The 12,799-nt window shown below is 51.8% G+C and overlaps 5 protein-coding genes across 5 annotated transcripts; 3 read left to right on the top strand and 2 right to left on the bottom strand.

Moving 5' to 3' along the window:
• Positions 1-2,545: 2,545 nt before the first annotated feature.
• Positions 2,546-5,040, bottom strand: BDR25DRAFT_307806 (ATP-citrate synthase (ATP-citrate (pro-S-)-lyase)). Its single transcript, XM_033690907.1, has 3 exons — positions 4,280-5,040; positions 3,653-3,867; positions 2,546-3,599 (listed from the first exon to the last, which is right to left on the bottom strand). The coding sequence occupies exons 1-3, from the start codon at positions 4,718-4,720 to the stop codon at positions 2,795-2,797; spliced, it is 1,461 nt and encodes a 486-aa protein (XP_033540190.1). The 5' UTR covers positions 4,721-5,040; the 3' UTR covers positions 2,546-2,794.
• Positions 4,799-5,917, top strand: BDR25DRAFT_362890 (uncharacterized protein; the record flags this gene model as incomplete). The annotated part of the gene is made up of 5 exons (XM_033696643.1): positions 4,799-4,999; positions 5,040-5,148; positions 5,178-5,190; positions 5,223-5,744; positions 5,800-5,917. 5 exons carry the CDS (start codon positions 4,799-4,801, stop codon positions 5,915-5,917), a joined length of 963 nt encoding a protein of 320 aa, XP_033540189.1.
• BDR25DRAFT_307803 (ATP-citrate synthase-like protein subunit 1) lies at positions 5,648-8,433 on the top strand. The gene is made up of 6 exons (XM_033690906.1): positions 5,648-5,686; positions 5,893-6,117; positions 6,180-6,296; positions 6,353-6,542; positions 6,600-7,695; positions 7,747-8,433. Exons 2-6 carry the CDS (start codon positions 5,945-5,947, stop codon positions 8,181-8,183), a joined length of 2,013 nt encoding a protein of 670 aa, XP_033540188.1. The 5' UTR covers positions 5,648-5,686; positions 5,893-5,944; the 3' UTR covers positions 8,184-8,433.
• Positions 8,434-9,591: 1,158 nt separating this feature from the next.
• On the top strand, positions 9,592-11,420 carry BDR25DRAFT_329735 (phosphoglycerate mutase-like protein; the record flags this gene model as incomplete). The annotated part of the gene is made up of 2 exons (XM_033692477.1): positions 9,592-10,247; positions 10,313-11,420. 2 exons carry the CDS (start codon positions 9,592-9,594, stop codon positions 11,418-11,420), a joined length of 1,764 nt encoding a protein of 587 aa, XP_033540187.1.
• A 245-nt stretch (positions 11,421-11,665) lies between these two features.
• Positions 11,666-12,529, bottom strand: BDR25DRAFT_362888 (uncharacterized protein; the record flags this gene model as incomplete). Its single annotated transcript, XM_033696642.1, has 7 exons — positions 11,666-11,728; positions 11,762-11,899; positions 11,932-12,056; positions 12,100-12,114; positions 12,164-12,267; positions 12,337-12,366; positions 12,483-12,529. 7 exons carry the CDS (start codon positions 12,527-12,529, stop codon positions 11,666-11,668), a joined length of 522 nt encoding a protein of 173 aa, XP_033540186.1.
• Between the last annotated feature and the right edge of the window lie 270 nt (positions 12,530-12,799).

Here is a 12,799-nt window from a genome sequence, read left to right as displayed (position 1 = left end):
ATTAACGCTGATAATTAATTCCTCCTTATTATAATAGTCTTCTTAGCCTGTAAGAAGCACCACTCGCACTCACATAAGGTTGCTAGGATTAATAGGAAATTAAGGGCAATGTTAATCTCAAAGGCGATTCTAACGTTATAGCGGGCATCATTTAGGTGCTCCTTAGCCTGGGTATCTTGCATATGCTTTGAAGGAGTTGCTTCACGCGAGGACGGCCTAGATGGGCCAGGTGAGGCCATGCGGGCCTTCTCTAAGCGTCAGGATGAGGCAGCATGATATATCTGGGTGGCAGAACGGCTGGATGAGGCATGTGAGGATGAGGCTTGTGAGGATGAGGCCCGCAAGGATAGGGCCTGCAAGGTGGTAACACGCTGAGATGACCGCGTCATTAATTAGGATAGGAATTGGGACATCATAATGGGCAAAAGAATAAGGTAGATGGCATAGTTGCTAAATTTGTTAGAAGATTGCTAACAAAACACGCACTAACAGCATTCTCCGCATTAATCTCCGAACACGAGCCCCCTGGCCCTCAGCAACCTGCCTTCAACCGCCCAAAACCACCAAAAAATCCTATATAACTACCGTAAACGGTTAGTACAGCAGCCTCATGTATAGTACAGTATACTGAGTAGATGCCCTGTACGTACGTACGTGACCAAAATCGGTGTACTGCAGTACTGTACTATTAGGTGTACTAACGGTTGGACACACTGACCATATCAGGATTTGACCATTAAGCCAGAGTCCATGGTATAGCAGTTTCTGAACCCAGTTTCGCATTGAAGCGAATGTTAGGGGTCCCCGAGAGTTTGTGGATTTATTATTTCGCTGTATTTCGTTGCGTTAGACTATACAATTCTACTACCATTGTATACAATACCTGCTTTTCTCGTTTTGCTATTTGCAAAAAAAGCAGATAGGTAGTCAGAGTTGGCAACAATCAAGTTAATCAAGTCGGGGTGAATTGCTTGATTGATTGACGGATCTGGCACGTTTTGATTGACTTGATTGACTTGATGGCACAAATGAGGCTTAACTTGATTGACTTGATTGACTTGATTGATAGATTACGTAGTGAATTAACTGCCTTATATCTTGTAGATGGTCTCTAGGTCTTTGGGAGAGATGGCGTCACTATGTGGACTTTTTGCTAACTTTGTAGGCTTTAAGCTAAGGCGCTTCTAAACCTATCGCCGTGATGAGTTTGAGCGCTGGATAATTAAGTCACCTGTACCAGAGGAGTCCTTGTTTGCGCGCAATTGGGCGGGTGTTGTCACCTTGTAGGGCAGCTCTCATAAAATCTGACCGGCTCCCAGCTGGCCCTGTACGTGCCTTCTTTGGCGGAGGCTTTGGAGTACTGACGGGAGAGGCGGCGTCTTTAAACTCTGCCCACAAGCGTTGAAAGCTAAGGTGGCAGTCGTCTAGCCAGCCTTTGTATACGTGGTAGAGGCAGGTAAGTTGGTGGGCGGTAGAAGTTGAGGAATTTTAGATATATGGCGCTAAGCCTAGTTAGGCAACTATCACGACTCTAAAGTCCCTTAAAGCTGAGCTGCCTCATACTATATTTACTACTCCCGCACACTAAAGGATCCTGTATCCCCTAGTAAACCTAAGATCCTAGGGATTTAAGTCTGTTAATTAAGTTAATTAAGCAGGCACGATTTGCTTGATTGACTTGGTAAATTTCGCCTGGCTGATTGACTTGATTGACGGCTATTAATTAAGTTAATTAAGTCAAGTTATCAAGTCGACTTGATTGTTGCCAACTCTATAGGTAGTTAGCCAATTCCTACCTTGCCCTTTACAATCCACCCCACCATCAACCCAACATCCCATCCCGTCCCCAATTCCCACTCCCCAGCGTCTCCCAAGGCACCCTAGCTACACAAACCCGACACAAGTTAAAGAATAACACTAGACACACCACGACACGGGCACACAATCACTCACACCGCTCCACCAGAGCGTCTTTGACACGCCCATGCAATCCGGCCCATACAGGAGGAAAGCAGTCTCAGTAGCCCACGGACGGTTGAGTTATATGAAACAACGATATATAAATCCTCACTCTATCTAGAGCGCCACGTTCATTAAAGGGGCAAAAAGAAGGCTAGATATGCTGTGACTGGAACACAGAATCCCTCCTATCACGACCTCGCGAGCAACTTGGATGGAGGTTGCTTTAACCCAAGCGTACGCCGGAAAGCAGCCCGTACACCTTCGTCGGGCGGGTCGTATGCTTTGAGTGATTTATCACTTGGCCACGCGCCGTGTTTCAGAGGGAATTATGTGGGTGGTGATGGTGGCTGTTTGGAACATATACTTTAGGTAGTGGGGTTGGAAAAGGGCGTTGAATTAGAACTGAGGTAGCATTTGCGGAGGGGATTAGGAGTTTGAAATGGTGGTCGTTCATGCGTCGAGAGATACCAGCTGTCTACGAAGGCAGCGATATGCTCCACCGTCCGTGTCCGAATTCCATGCCGATAAGCAAACCAGGCGCATAGATACCAGACACCACACGACGATAGAAACATTCTAGGAGGGATATTAATCTTATATTCACAGCGCCTATCTAATGCACGCCAACTGCAAAGGCTTAGACGCCCTCATCACCACCCATCACACCAGCACACACACCTGGCCTGCAAACAACTGCAAACCCCCGCAACCCTTTTCATAGCCGTGACTATTTGTCTAACCATGATCCTAGAAGCCAGCCCAACTCATCCGCCGGACAGAGAACCTACAAAGCCCAAACAACAAACGCTACGGTAGTGTACACACAAACGCCTTAACCAGAGAACTCCTTGATATCCGTTGTTTTGCCGGGAACCAGCGCCAATGGCACGATACCCGAGACGTGCATCTCGGGCCCGTACACCTTCATATTAAGGCCGAGTTCTTGGCCGACACCCTTGATGTTCTTGAGGCCCTCTTGGTAGTTGGGACCGGCACGACGGATCCAGATCTGGACGTTGTGCTCAATGAGAAGGGGAGCAACTTCCCTCAGAGCGCGGATTACACCCTTGAAGGTTGAGGCGACGTTGGTGAAGTTGGCAATTCCACCACCAATGAAGAGGACCTTGCCCTCGGGATGCTTGGGGGCGCGAAGCATGAGGTCGAGGACAGTGCGGGCGTAGTGGAAGGTCTGAGTCTCAGTGGGAGCACCAGAGTACTCACCATAGTTGGCGAGCTCGCTGGCGAAGCCGGCCGAGGCAATGGCATCGGCGTAGACGACGGAAGCACCACCACCAGCGACAAGGGTCCAGACACGGCCAGTTGCGTTGAGGATGGTGAGCTTGAGAGAGGCACCGGTCTTTGCGTCCATCTCAGCAATGTAGGCTTCTTCTTTGCTCATCTCACGACCGAAAGGAGCAGGAAATTCCATTGGAGGCCCAACATCAATGGTGGTCTTGGAGTCTTTTGATGGAGCTGCGGAAATACCGAGGGCTTGGGGACTGCGAGCAATAGCCCACTTTGCACCGCACTCGAATTCAGCAGTCTGGTCAAGCTTCGCAGCAAGATCCAGGAAATGAACCTCCGCCGAGGTAGCATCCGCGTTGGGGATGACGACGAGAGGGTTAATCTCAAGGTAGCTATGCATGCATTAGGGGAAGGGGTCTTGATGCGAAGGGTCGAAGCAACTCACGTGAACTGGCAGTCGACATAAACAGCGTATAACCGGGAGATGAAGTCGACAAGGACATTGTGAACACCCTTGGGGACCTTCTTCAAAAGTGTGGCGGCGATCTCGTCGTTGGATGGGTAATCCTTGAGGTCGACAGGAATGAGAATTTTCTCAGCCTTCTCGTCGACATCACCGACATCGACACCACCCTCGTGGGTGAAGAGGATCCAATCACCCTAGTTGGGAAGTTAGTCAGGGGATCGAGATATGATTGGTACGACCCATGCGTCGAGCCGAAGCCACCTCAGAGCCGCAACACGAAACAAAACTTAGGAGATAGTGCGGCAGGAAATTGTCCGCGGAACAAATAAAGAGCGCTTTCACATGCAAAAACGGAAGCTTATCTGGGTCGAAGGTTTGCGCTTTGCAGTGGGTCTGGATAAGCATTTCCCTTCGCCCGACCGGGCCGTTGAACAAAAGCTGGAAGCCCGCCGGTCGTGCGTCGAACCAGCTTTCCACTGCGACCCACGCCGGCAACCACCCAATTTCAGATTTTGACGTCGAACACCTCGAAGATATTCGCGCCAGATTTCAACGCCTGAGGGGACTGGAAAATGGCAACCAAGCCGAAAAAGAAGTGCAACGTACCTCTCGCACCGAGTTGATGTTGATGTAGTACTCTGTGTTTTGCGGGTGGGGGACGAACGGCTCGACCAAGAACTGCCTCAGGACACCATCGACAGTCTCGACCTTCTGTGTCTTTCCTGCCCGAGCCTCGATCCACTCCCGAGCGTCGGCCCACGTCTTGTTCAAAGCCAGGAGACCGCTCTTGCCTCGCCGCTTGATAAGTTGGTCAGGCTTCGCGACGAACCTAGAACCCGGAGCAAGCAGCCACGGGTAGGTCGACTCGGCCTGGTCGAGCACGCCCTTGACGTCGGCATCGGCTGGGAAGTACAGTGATGCGAGCTTGGACGGGGGGTTGTGTGTGGCCGAGGGCGGGAGGGGAGTGGGCTTGATGACGGGAGCGCGGGTGAGGTGGTAGTTGAGGATGGCCTTGCCGTCGGCTTCGAGGATAGATTTGGCAGACATTGCGAGAGAGTGTTATGGAGAAACAGTGGAAAAGCTGTGGGAGAAACTGGCAGCTGGTGAGTGGTGTTGTTGTCTCCAATGGATGGTGCAGGTGCAGCAGGCCGAGAGGAAAAGGAAGGGACGACAGAGAAAGTTATTGACAAGACAACAGCGGACAGCGCAAATGTTTCAGTCGACTTCGCAACTCGAATTCCCGATGAAGGCCGGGATATTGGGAGTGGGAAGTCGCTTTTGAAAAGTCCGGCGTCAGAGGGTGGGCGGGCAGTGGAGAAACGCCGGGTATTCAAGAAAGACAGCAGCACCCGTTCGGATTGCTGAGACGTACCTATATGCGGTTGAGTGCTGGGACTCGGATATCAAGGGCAGCACTGGGATTGAGACGGCTTCGTGTCAGACAATTGGGGGTGCGGTGTGCCTGGGGATAAGCGGTCTGTATGTTTTTTGCTGTTGAGCCCAGTTCGGAGGGTTGGGTGAGGGCCCATGCAGGCTAAGGACCCCCTAGGGCGGCGACCAAGCGAGAGCCAACCACGGCGCAGCAGCGGGCAGGGGCCCTGGACGACTGGCGGCGCAGTGACGGGTACCGAAGTTCAGCGACGACGGTCGAATTATCCTCACCTGCCCGGAAGAACTGGGATCAATGGCCTCAATCAATTCAGCAGCCTGACGACACCCACCCCCCTGATCTCTCCCCGCGCATCAATTCCGAAGGGTGTGGCTGGCAGTTCATCTGGTTGTCTGGTTGTCTGTTGGACACGGCTCCCCGTTCACCGCCCGAATTGGTGGCTTGGGCGACGCTCGGTCTTACCCCAACAATCCAGCAAGCGGGCAGGGACCTCAACACCGAGCAGCGCAGGGAGGCCAAAACTTCGGGAAGCGTCACCAGCGGTCCTCCTCCCTTCCATTTCCCACTGCACCTGCCCGCACTACCTGCCCCCCCCCCCGTCCACTGGCATCCGTCAAGAAAAGGTCTGTCCCGCCGTCTGTTATCTTGCTCGTCCATCCTCTCCTTCCCCCGCCATCTCGCGTGCCTGCCTAGCTTCTCTCTGTCTCAAGTCTTTTTTCCTGCCTTTGCTTGTCAGCCCTGAGCCCTCACGTCAGCTTGAGCCTCCATCGCCGCCGGACACAGCTGTCTCCAATTCCGAAATCTGGTCACTGACAGTCATTGAGCTTAGATTTAACTCCCCGTCTCTGTTCTAACCTCGACTGCCACACCTGTCTGCCACAATGCCATCCGCCGTGCCTGTCAACGGGACTTCCACCGCCGCCGCCGCATCCTCCGCCAAGGGTGACACTCTATCTGCAAATGACAACATCCGTCGTTTCGCAGCTCCCAGCCGGCCATTGAGTCCTCCTGCCGCCCATCTCCTCTTCCACCCCAAGACACGATGCTTCGTCTAGTAAGCCCTCCCCTGCAGAACTCAAGTAAACAAAGCAAACGCTAATGGGCATCGGAATATAGCGGTCTGCAGCCTCGTGCTGTGCAGGGCATGCTCGATTTCGACTTCATTTGTAAGCGCAAGACTCCCTCTGTCGCCGGCATCATCTACACCTTCGGCGGCCAGTTCGTGAGCAAAATGTGCGTTTGCCAAGAAACGGCTCCCGGTCTGCAATTGGCATACTAAATGCATGCAGGTACTGGGGAACGAGCGAAACCCTTCTCCCCGTCTACCAGTCGGTAGAGAAAGCCATGGCTAAGCATAGCGACGTTGACACCGTTGTCAACTTCGCCTCGTCCCGATCCGTGTACAGCTCAACCATGGAATTGATGGAGTGCCCTCAGATCAAGTCCATTGCGATTATTGCTGAAGGTGTCCCTGAGCGAGTAAGTTTCGTTAAAGTTTATTTTGGCGTTAGCGAAATTGACACTGACATTCGCTAGCGTGCCCGAGAAATTCTGTACGTTGCCAAGAAGAAGGGCATCACCATCATCGGCCCGGCCACCGTCGGTGGTATCAAGCCGGGTGCGTTCAAGATTGGCAACACCGGTGGTATGATGGACAATATTGTGGCCTCCAAGCTTTACCGCCCTGGCTCTGTCTCTTATGTCTCCAAATCCGGTGGCATGTCCAACGAGCTGAACAACATTATTGCAAACACCACGGATGGTGTTTTGGAGGGTGTTGCCATTGGTGGTGACAGGTATCCTGGAACCACCTTCATCGACCACGTCCTGCGATACCAGTCCGACCCCGATTGCAAGATCATTGTGCTCTTGGGTGAGGTCGGTGGTGTGGAGGAATACCGAGTGATTGAGGCGGTTAAGTCTGGCCAAGTTACCAAGCCAATTGTCGCCTGGGCCATCGGAACTGTTGCTGGTATGCTCAAGACTGAGGTCCAGTTCGGTCACGCTGGTTCTTTCGCGAACTCTCAGCTCGAGACTGCTGCTATGAAAAACAAGACCATGAGGGACGCCGGCATTTTCGTGCCGGAGACCTTCGAGGAGATGCCAGATGTGCTCGCCCAAGTTTACCAGAAATCGGTCAAGGAGGGCACCATCAAGCCTAAGCCAGAACCTGTCGTTCCCAAGATCCCCATCGACTACTCCTGGGCACAAGAGCTCGGTCTCATCCGAAAGCCTGCCGCCTTCATCTCCACTATCTCCGATGACCGTGGGCAAGAGCTCCTTTATGCTGGTATGCCCATCTCTGAGGTGTTCAAGGATAGCATTGGCATTGGTGGTGTCATGTCATTGCTTTGGTTCCGTCGCCGCTTGCCCGACTATGCTAGCCGCTTCCTGGAGATGGTGCTCATGTTGACCGCCGACCACGGCCCAGCCGTGTCAGGTGCCATGAACACCATTATTACCACCCGTGCTGGTAAAGATCTTATCAGCGCGTTGGTCTCTGGTCTTTTGACCATCGGCTCGCGATTCGGTGGTGCTTTAGACGGTGCCGCCGAAGAGTTCACCAAGGCCTACGACAAGGGTCTCAGCCCTCGTGACTTCGTTGACACGATGAGGAAAGAGAACAAGCTCAGTAAGTATTGTGCGCAGACGTCACCTGGAAGCTAGACTAACCGTTATTTAGTCCCTGGTATTGGCCACAGGATCAAGTCCCGAAACAATCCTGATCTCCGTGTCGAGCTCGTTAAGGAGTATGTCCATAAGAACTTCCCCAGCTGCAAGATGCTCGACTATGCTCTCGCTGTGGAGACTGTGACGACGTCCAAGAAGGACAACCTGATCCTCAACGTTGACGGCTGCATTGCTGTCTGCTTTGTTGATCTCATGCGCAACTGCGGTGCTTTCTCCGCCGAGGAGGCCGAGGACTACCTCAAGATGGGTGTACTCAACGGTCTGTTCGTGCTCGGCAGGAGTATCGGTTTGATTGCCCATTTCCTTGACCAGAAGAGGCTGAGGACAGGCCTGTACAGGCATCCTTGGGACGACATCACCTATCTCCTCCCAACTCTGCAGCAAGGCGGTGCACCAGGAGCGGAGGGTCGTGTCGAGGTCACCATGTAATTTGGGTTTGGAAAAGGGGTCAATATCCGGATTCTAGGTTTTTGTTGTTGGGCCTGGAAGGCGTTTTCAACCTTTCTGTCGTGTGCATCGGCGTGTTCGAGAAGTCCCAGTCAGTGTAGCATTAGTCGTTCAATGGGCGGAGTAAAGAAATGCCTATTCTGTTTAGAGCATCGTTTCTTTTGCTCTTGGGTTGGTGATAGTGGTTGTGCATAGCTAGGTACGAAGTTTATGAAGTTGTAATATTTTAAAAGTGGATCGTGAGCTTGAGAGATGACTCCACATCGTCAACCATCACTGTACGTGGGGCACAATTCCACATTTCTATCCAATGGAACTGCGTGCAGTGCAACCGACGATGTTCTCCCTGTGGCAGCGCAGTGTACCTGGCGAGAGACTCGACGTAATCGGCATGCGAGCTTCCTCCAATTAGAAAATGATCTCATATTATTACATGTTCCGATGGCACACCCTTTGTGGCTTCTCCTGTCTCACCCCACATGTACGGCTTGCTGCTCGTGATACTTCCGACCGAAGACGAGGCTTGAACAAACATCAACAGCGCAGAGCGATGCAGGAACAGAACTACTGCTTATCTGCGATCAAATTTATGATTCTCTAGTGTCTGGGTGCCAACTCAATGTGCTCCTGGTCATGGTGATATTATTCCGGTAGTTCCTGGGACCGGTGAGAGGTGTCATGACGTGCGAGTGGTGACATTTGAGTAGGGGAAGGTTCATCCGGTTCGTTCTGGGGATGGAGTAATATTGGGCAAAGACTCGCTAGCTGGATTCGGGGCTAGTGGACTGATAACGATAAGCCAGGCGAGAAGGCAGATATCACGCAGCTCTTCCATCGAGCCGATCATCAGACCTAAGTTCAACACTCGACGCCCCGCACTCTGGCTGAGCAAGCTCTACCCATCCTTCACAAGCCAAGTGCCTGGTGGTGGTATCTTCGGGCACGGAGCTGAATAGTGGTGGGATGTGAACCGCTCTTTGTTGGAGTTGCCGTCTTAGAACTTCGATGGTGTGCTCAGGCAGAGCATGGGCATGTGCGGGATGCCGTCCAGGGCAGGCAAAGACGAACCAGTCATCATGGCGCAGCTCGCTGCAGCTACCCCGCGCTTTACAGCTTTCGAGCTGCTATCCCGAGCTATCCACACAAAGGAAGCTTGCTCTGGCCCCAATATACCCGCCAAGCAGCCTCTTTGTGCTGGTGATAAGCGATTAGCACCCTCCAGGGCCTTTTTTCCTTGTCCTGAAGGCTGTGGGCTGCATGCAACTGAGTAATAAGAGTAGCTACCGTAGAATAAGTATCTCTTTACGTCCGGTCTCTTCCTCTCAGCCCTGTCCGTCCCCTTCTCTTCCTCTCCCACGGAGCTTGCACACCCCTCTTTAGCCTGCCCACCATGCTCGCACTCTTCCTTGCTTTGATGGCTGCGGCTTGGCTAATAGATGCCGCCGATGATATGAAATATTACCAGCCTTGGGGTGCCGTCGTGTACACTCGGACCGGGGAACGCACGCCCATACTTCGCGGGGATCCTCAAATCCTCAGTGCTGTAGGGGCTCAACAGATGTATAAGCTCGGGCAGAACTTCAGAGGACGCTACATTAATGCTTTGGGAGGGCATACTGGACTTGGTCAAGAGCCGATTCAGTCATTGTCACCAGACCTCATCAACTCCAACCAGCTCAAAATCATGACCTTGGACACTCCGTACCTTGTTGCTTCGGCCCAGGCCTTTCTACAGGGGCTATATCCTCCGTACACTCTTAATAGCACTCGCGCAGGACTAGCTGGGGACGCCACAGGTATTCTAGCCAATAACTCGGTGATTGACTTTCCCATGGGAGGCTACCAGTATCCCCAGATCGAGGTCGCAGGCGAGTATGACCCCAACGGTATCTACTTGGGAGGCGACCAGAGCTGCCCGCTCTCTTCTCAGGAAAGCATGATGTACCTTACGACCAAACAATTTCTTAATACTCAGACCCTAACTAAGTCGTTCTATGAGGCTATAGACGCATCATATTTCGACGGGCATCTGGCACAGGACAAAATGTATGTAAACTCCTAGCTAATAGTATGTGCGAAATTAGACCCCTTAATTAACGCCTCACGTACAGAGATTATATTAATGCCGTCGCCATCTACGACTATCTCTCCTACGGTTATGTCCATGACAGCCAAACCTATAAAACCTTCGCCAACGACTCCACTTACGCAGGCGTCTACGACCAGCTCCGCTACTTAGCCGATGAGCAAGCTTGGTACTACTGGGGAAACACTTCTCAATCCACTTCTGACAACGACACCCGCGCCATGGCTGGAAAGACAATCTCCGCGCTGATCCTGGGCCAGTTCCAGAAGATCGTCACAGAGAGCGGCAATTCCACAAACGGCAAGTCGCACCTACTTTCCCTCTTCTTTGGTGAACATGAGCCATTCATCTCCCTCTTCTCCCTAATGGAACTGGACTTTATCAACGAAAACTTCCGCTCCATTCCTCCTTTCGCATCATCGATGGTCTTCGAGCTCTTCAGCATGGGATCTGGTAATGACCCTTTCCCTTCCGATCCCCAGGACCTCTGGATACGCTTCTACTTCCAAAACGGCACAGACTTCAAAGGCTCCCTTCAAGCCTACCCAATGTTCGGCCGAGGCCCATCCGGGACCGACATGCCCTGGCTAGACTTCCAAAACATGATGAGTAGAATCATGACCAACACGCTGCAAGACTGGTGCGGGCAATGCAGCTCCGGGGCGCTATTCTGTTGGGGCGTCGACAACTCCACCATCAATATCATCACCTCGGGCTCTCAATCGCGCGGTGTCACACCGACCGTAGCCGGCGTCATCGGCGCCGTAGTAACTCTCGCTGTCGCGGGAATCCTCTTCGCGCTCGCCATGCTCATCGGTGGAATCCGCTTCCATCGTGTCCAGCCAAGTAAGAAGTCCGAACTTGGAGGCTTCAAGGGCTCCGCAAAATTAGCTAGCGATCCTGATTTGCATCTCGCGAAGAACGGGGTTGCACCGGCGGGAATCGTGAGTCTTGGGGCGAGTGATACGAAGAGGGTGGCACACGAGAGAGTTGGGAGCTGGGAGCTCAGACAAAAGGAGTTTGGACCTGGAGGGGCGAAGTCAGGGGATTTGGGGGATGAAAGCAGGAGGGGGAGCTTTGAGGCTATTGAGGCCGCTATGAGTAAGCCTGTGCAGCCTGATGAGAGGGTCTGAGGGACTCCGTCTGTGATCTCGCGACCCTTTTTAACTCGGCTCGCGGAGCGTAGCTCGAGACAAGCTTTCTGGACATTCGTTGCGTAACGTTTTAGAGTTTTATACGGAGGTGGTTTGGAAGCACACACAACTGGACTAAACGAAACGGAATGGGAGAAGCTCGTTCGCTTCATATGATCTTGATACCCCGGAAACAGTAGGACTTTTTTTTTTCTTACCTTAACATATACCAACACTCGCTCTCTCTAAGGAGGGTATGGACCTGAAGGTATAGACACCCAAGGAGTGGGGAATTGGGTTGTTCTGGACTAATGTGCACTCGGCGTCAATTGAATCGGAACGGGGGGTGTTGTGGTGGATCTTGATCTCCGGTTATGAATATTAGACGTTTTGTGGTTGGAATGGAACCGTTTAGTTCCTAGGGTGTTGTTGCTTTTGCTTTTCGTCGCCGTTGCATTGGATGCCTGAGTCACTCCTGCCTAAGTTGATGATTGAAGATGTAATGACGTACGAGATGGTTTAGATTTTTCGTCGAATGCCACCGATAACCTCTTCTCTTCATACATCCCTCGATAATGTCTCGGTAACGACCTGTGACACCCATTGGACTTTGGAGGAAGCCTTCCCAAGAAGCCCCTTGAACCTCTCGCGCATAAGCCTTGCGCTAGCGCTTGAGTACCCCATTTAAATCTTGCTTGAACCTGTCAAGCTTCCCTTTCTTCACGCAACATCTTTAAATTCACCTGACATTATACGTAGCAATCTATCAACGCTCCTCTTTGAGCTTTTGACTTCTTGCTCGTAACATCCCCGTGACAGATAATCTTCGTCGTAGCCATACGTATACCTGCACCTCATCAAATACTTGACGCGTGCTAGCCCTAGATAGCAACAACCTTGCAGCCCTGCACCTTACAGTTCTAAAGGAGAGAGGCAACACTTCAGCCTGGTTTGATCCCGCACAGGTCTTAAAGATAGTTAGGTATACATTAACAGTATGGCTGAATTAAATAGCTTAACAGCTTATAGAAAGGTTCTTTATGCGCAGTATCTATAGACCACAGGAAGCTGCAGTTGCTCTGCACAACAGTATGCAGTAAGGAAGGCATCTGTCACAGTTATGTTACAGCTATCCAACCCCTAGGTACCCTGAGGGCTTGGCACGGGGTATATAGACCCCTCGGCTTCCGTACCTCTGCCTCTGACCCTAAGGCTTATACTCTCGTTACACCCCCTATCCTGTATTCCCTCTCTGTGGCTCGTGCTTCCTGCTCGATACTTCTCACAGCATCACACTATCCTTAATAGTTAAGTATTAAGTATAAAAAGCTTTAGTTAGTTTATACCCCTTTTAGACCTAGTATTCCTAATTAATATTT

The sequence above is a fragment of the Lindgomyces ingoldianus genome (assembly GCF_010093535.1).
Source record: "Lindgomyces ingoldianus strain ATCC 200398 unplaced genomic scaffold BDR25scaffold_60, whole genome shotgun sequence".
NCBI classification, from domain to species: Eukaryota; Fungi; Ascomycota; class Dothideomycetes; order Pleosporales; family Lindgomycetaceae; genus Lindgomyces; species Lindgomyces ingoldianus.
Note: the sequence above shows the minus strand (reverse complement) of the source record. Positions and strands in the feature narration are given on the sequence as shown.

Excerpts from the sequence above, each read along its gene's own strand:
- BDR25DRAFT_307806 (XM_033690907.1), bottom strand. The coding sequence starts at position 4,720 with ATGTCTGCCAAATCTATCCTCGAAGCCGACGGCAAGGCCATCCTCAAC. Across the intron at positions 3,868-4,279 it reads ACATCAACTCGGTGCGAGAG|GGTGATTGGATCCTCTTCAC; the intron begins GTACGTTGCACT and ends CTTCCCAACTAG. Across the intron at positions 3,600-3,652 it reads TATGTCGACTGCCAGTTCAC|CTACCTTGAGATTAACCCTC; the intron begins GTGAGTTGCTTC and ends ATGCATGCATAG.
- BDR25DRAFT_307803 (XM_033690906.1), top strand. The coding sequence starts at position 5,945 with ATGCCATCCGCCGTGCCTGTCAACGGGACTTCCACCGCCGCCGCCGCA. Across the intron at positions 6,543-6,599 it reads CTGAAGGTGTCCCTGAGCGA|CGTGCCCGAGAAATTCTGTA; the intron begins GTAAGTTTCGTT and ends GACATTCGCTAG. Across the intron at positions 7,696-7,746 it reads GAGGAAAGAGAACAAGCTCA|TCCCTGGTATTGGCCACAGG; the intron begins GTAAGTATTGTG and ends ACCGTTATTTAG.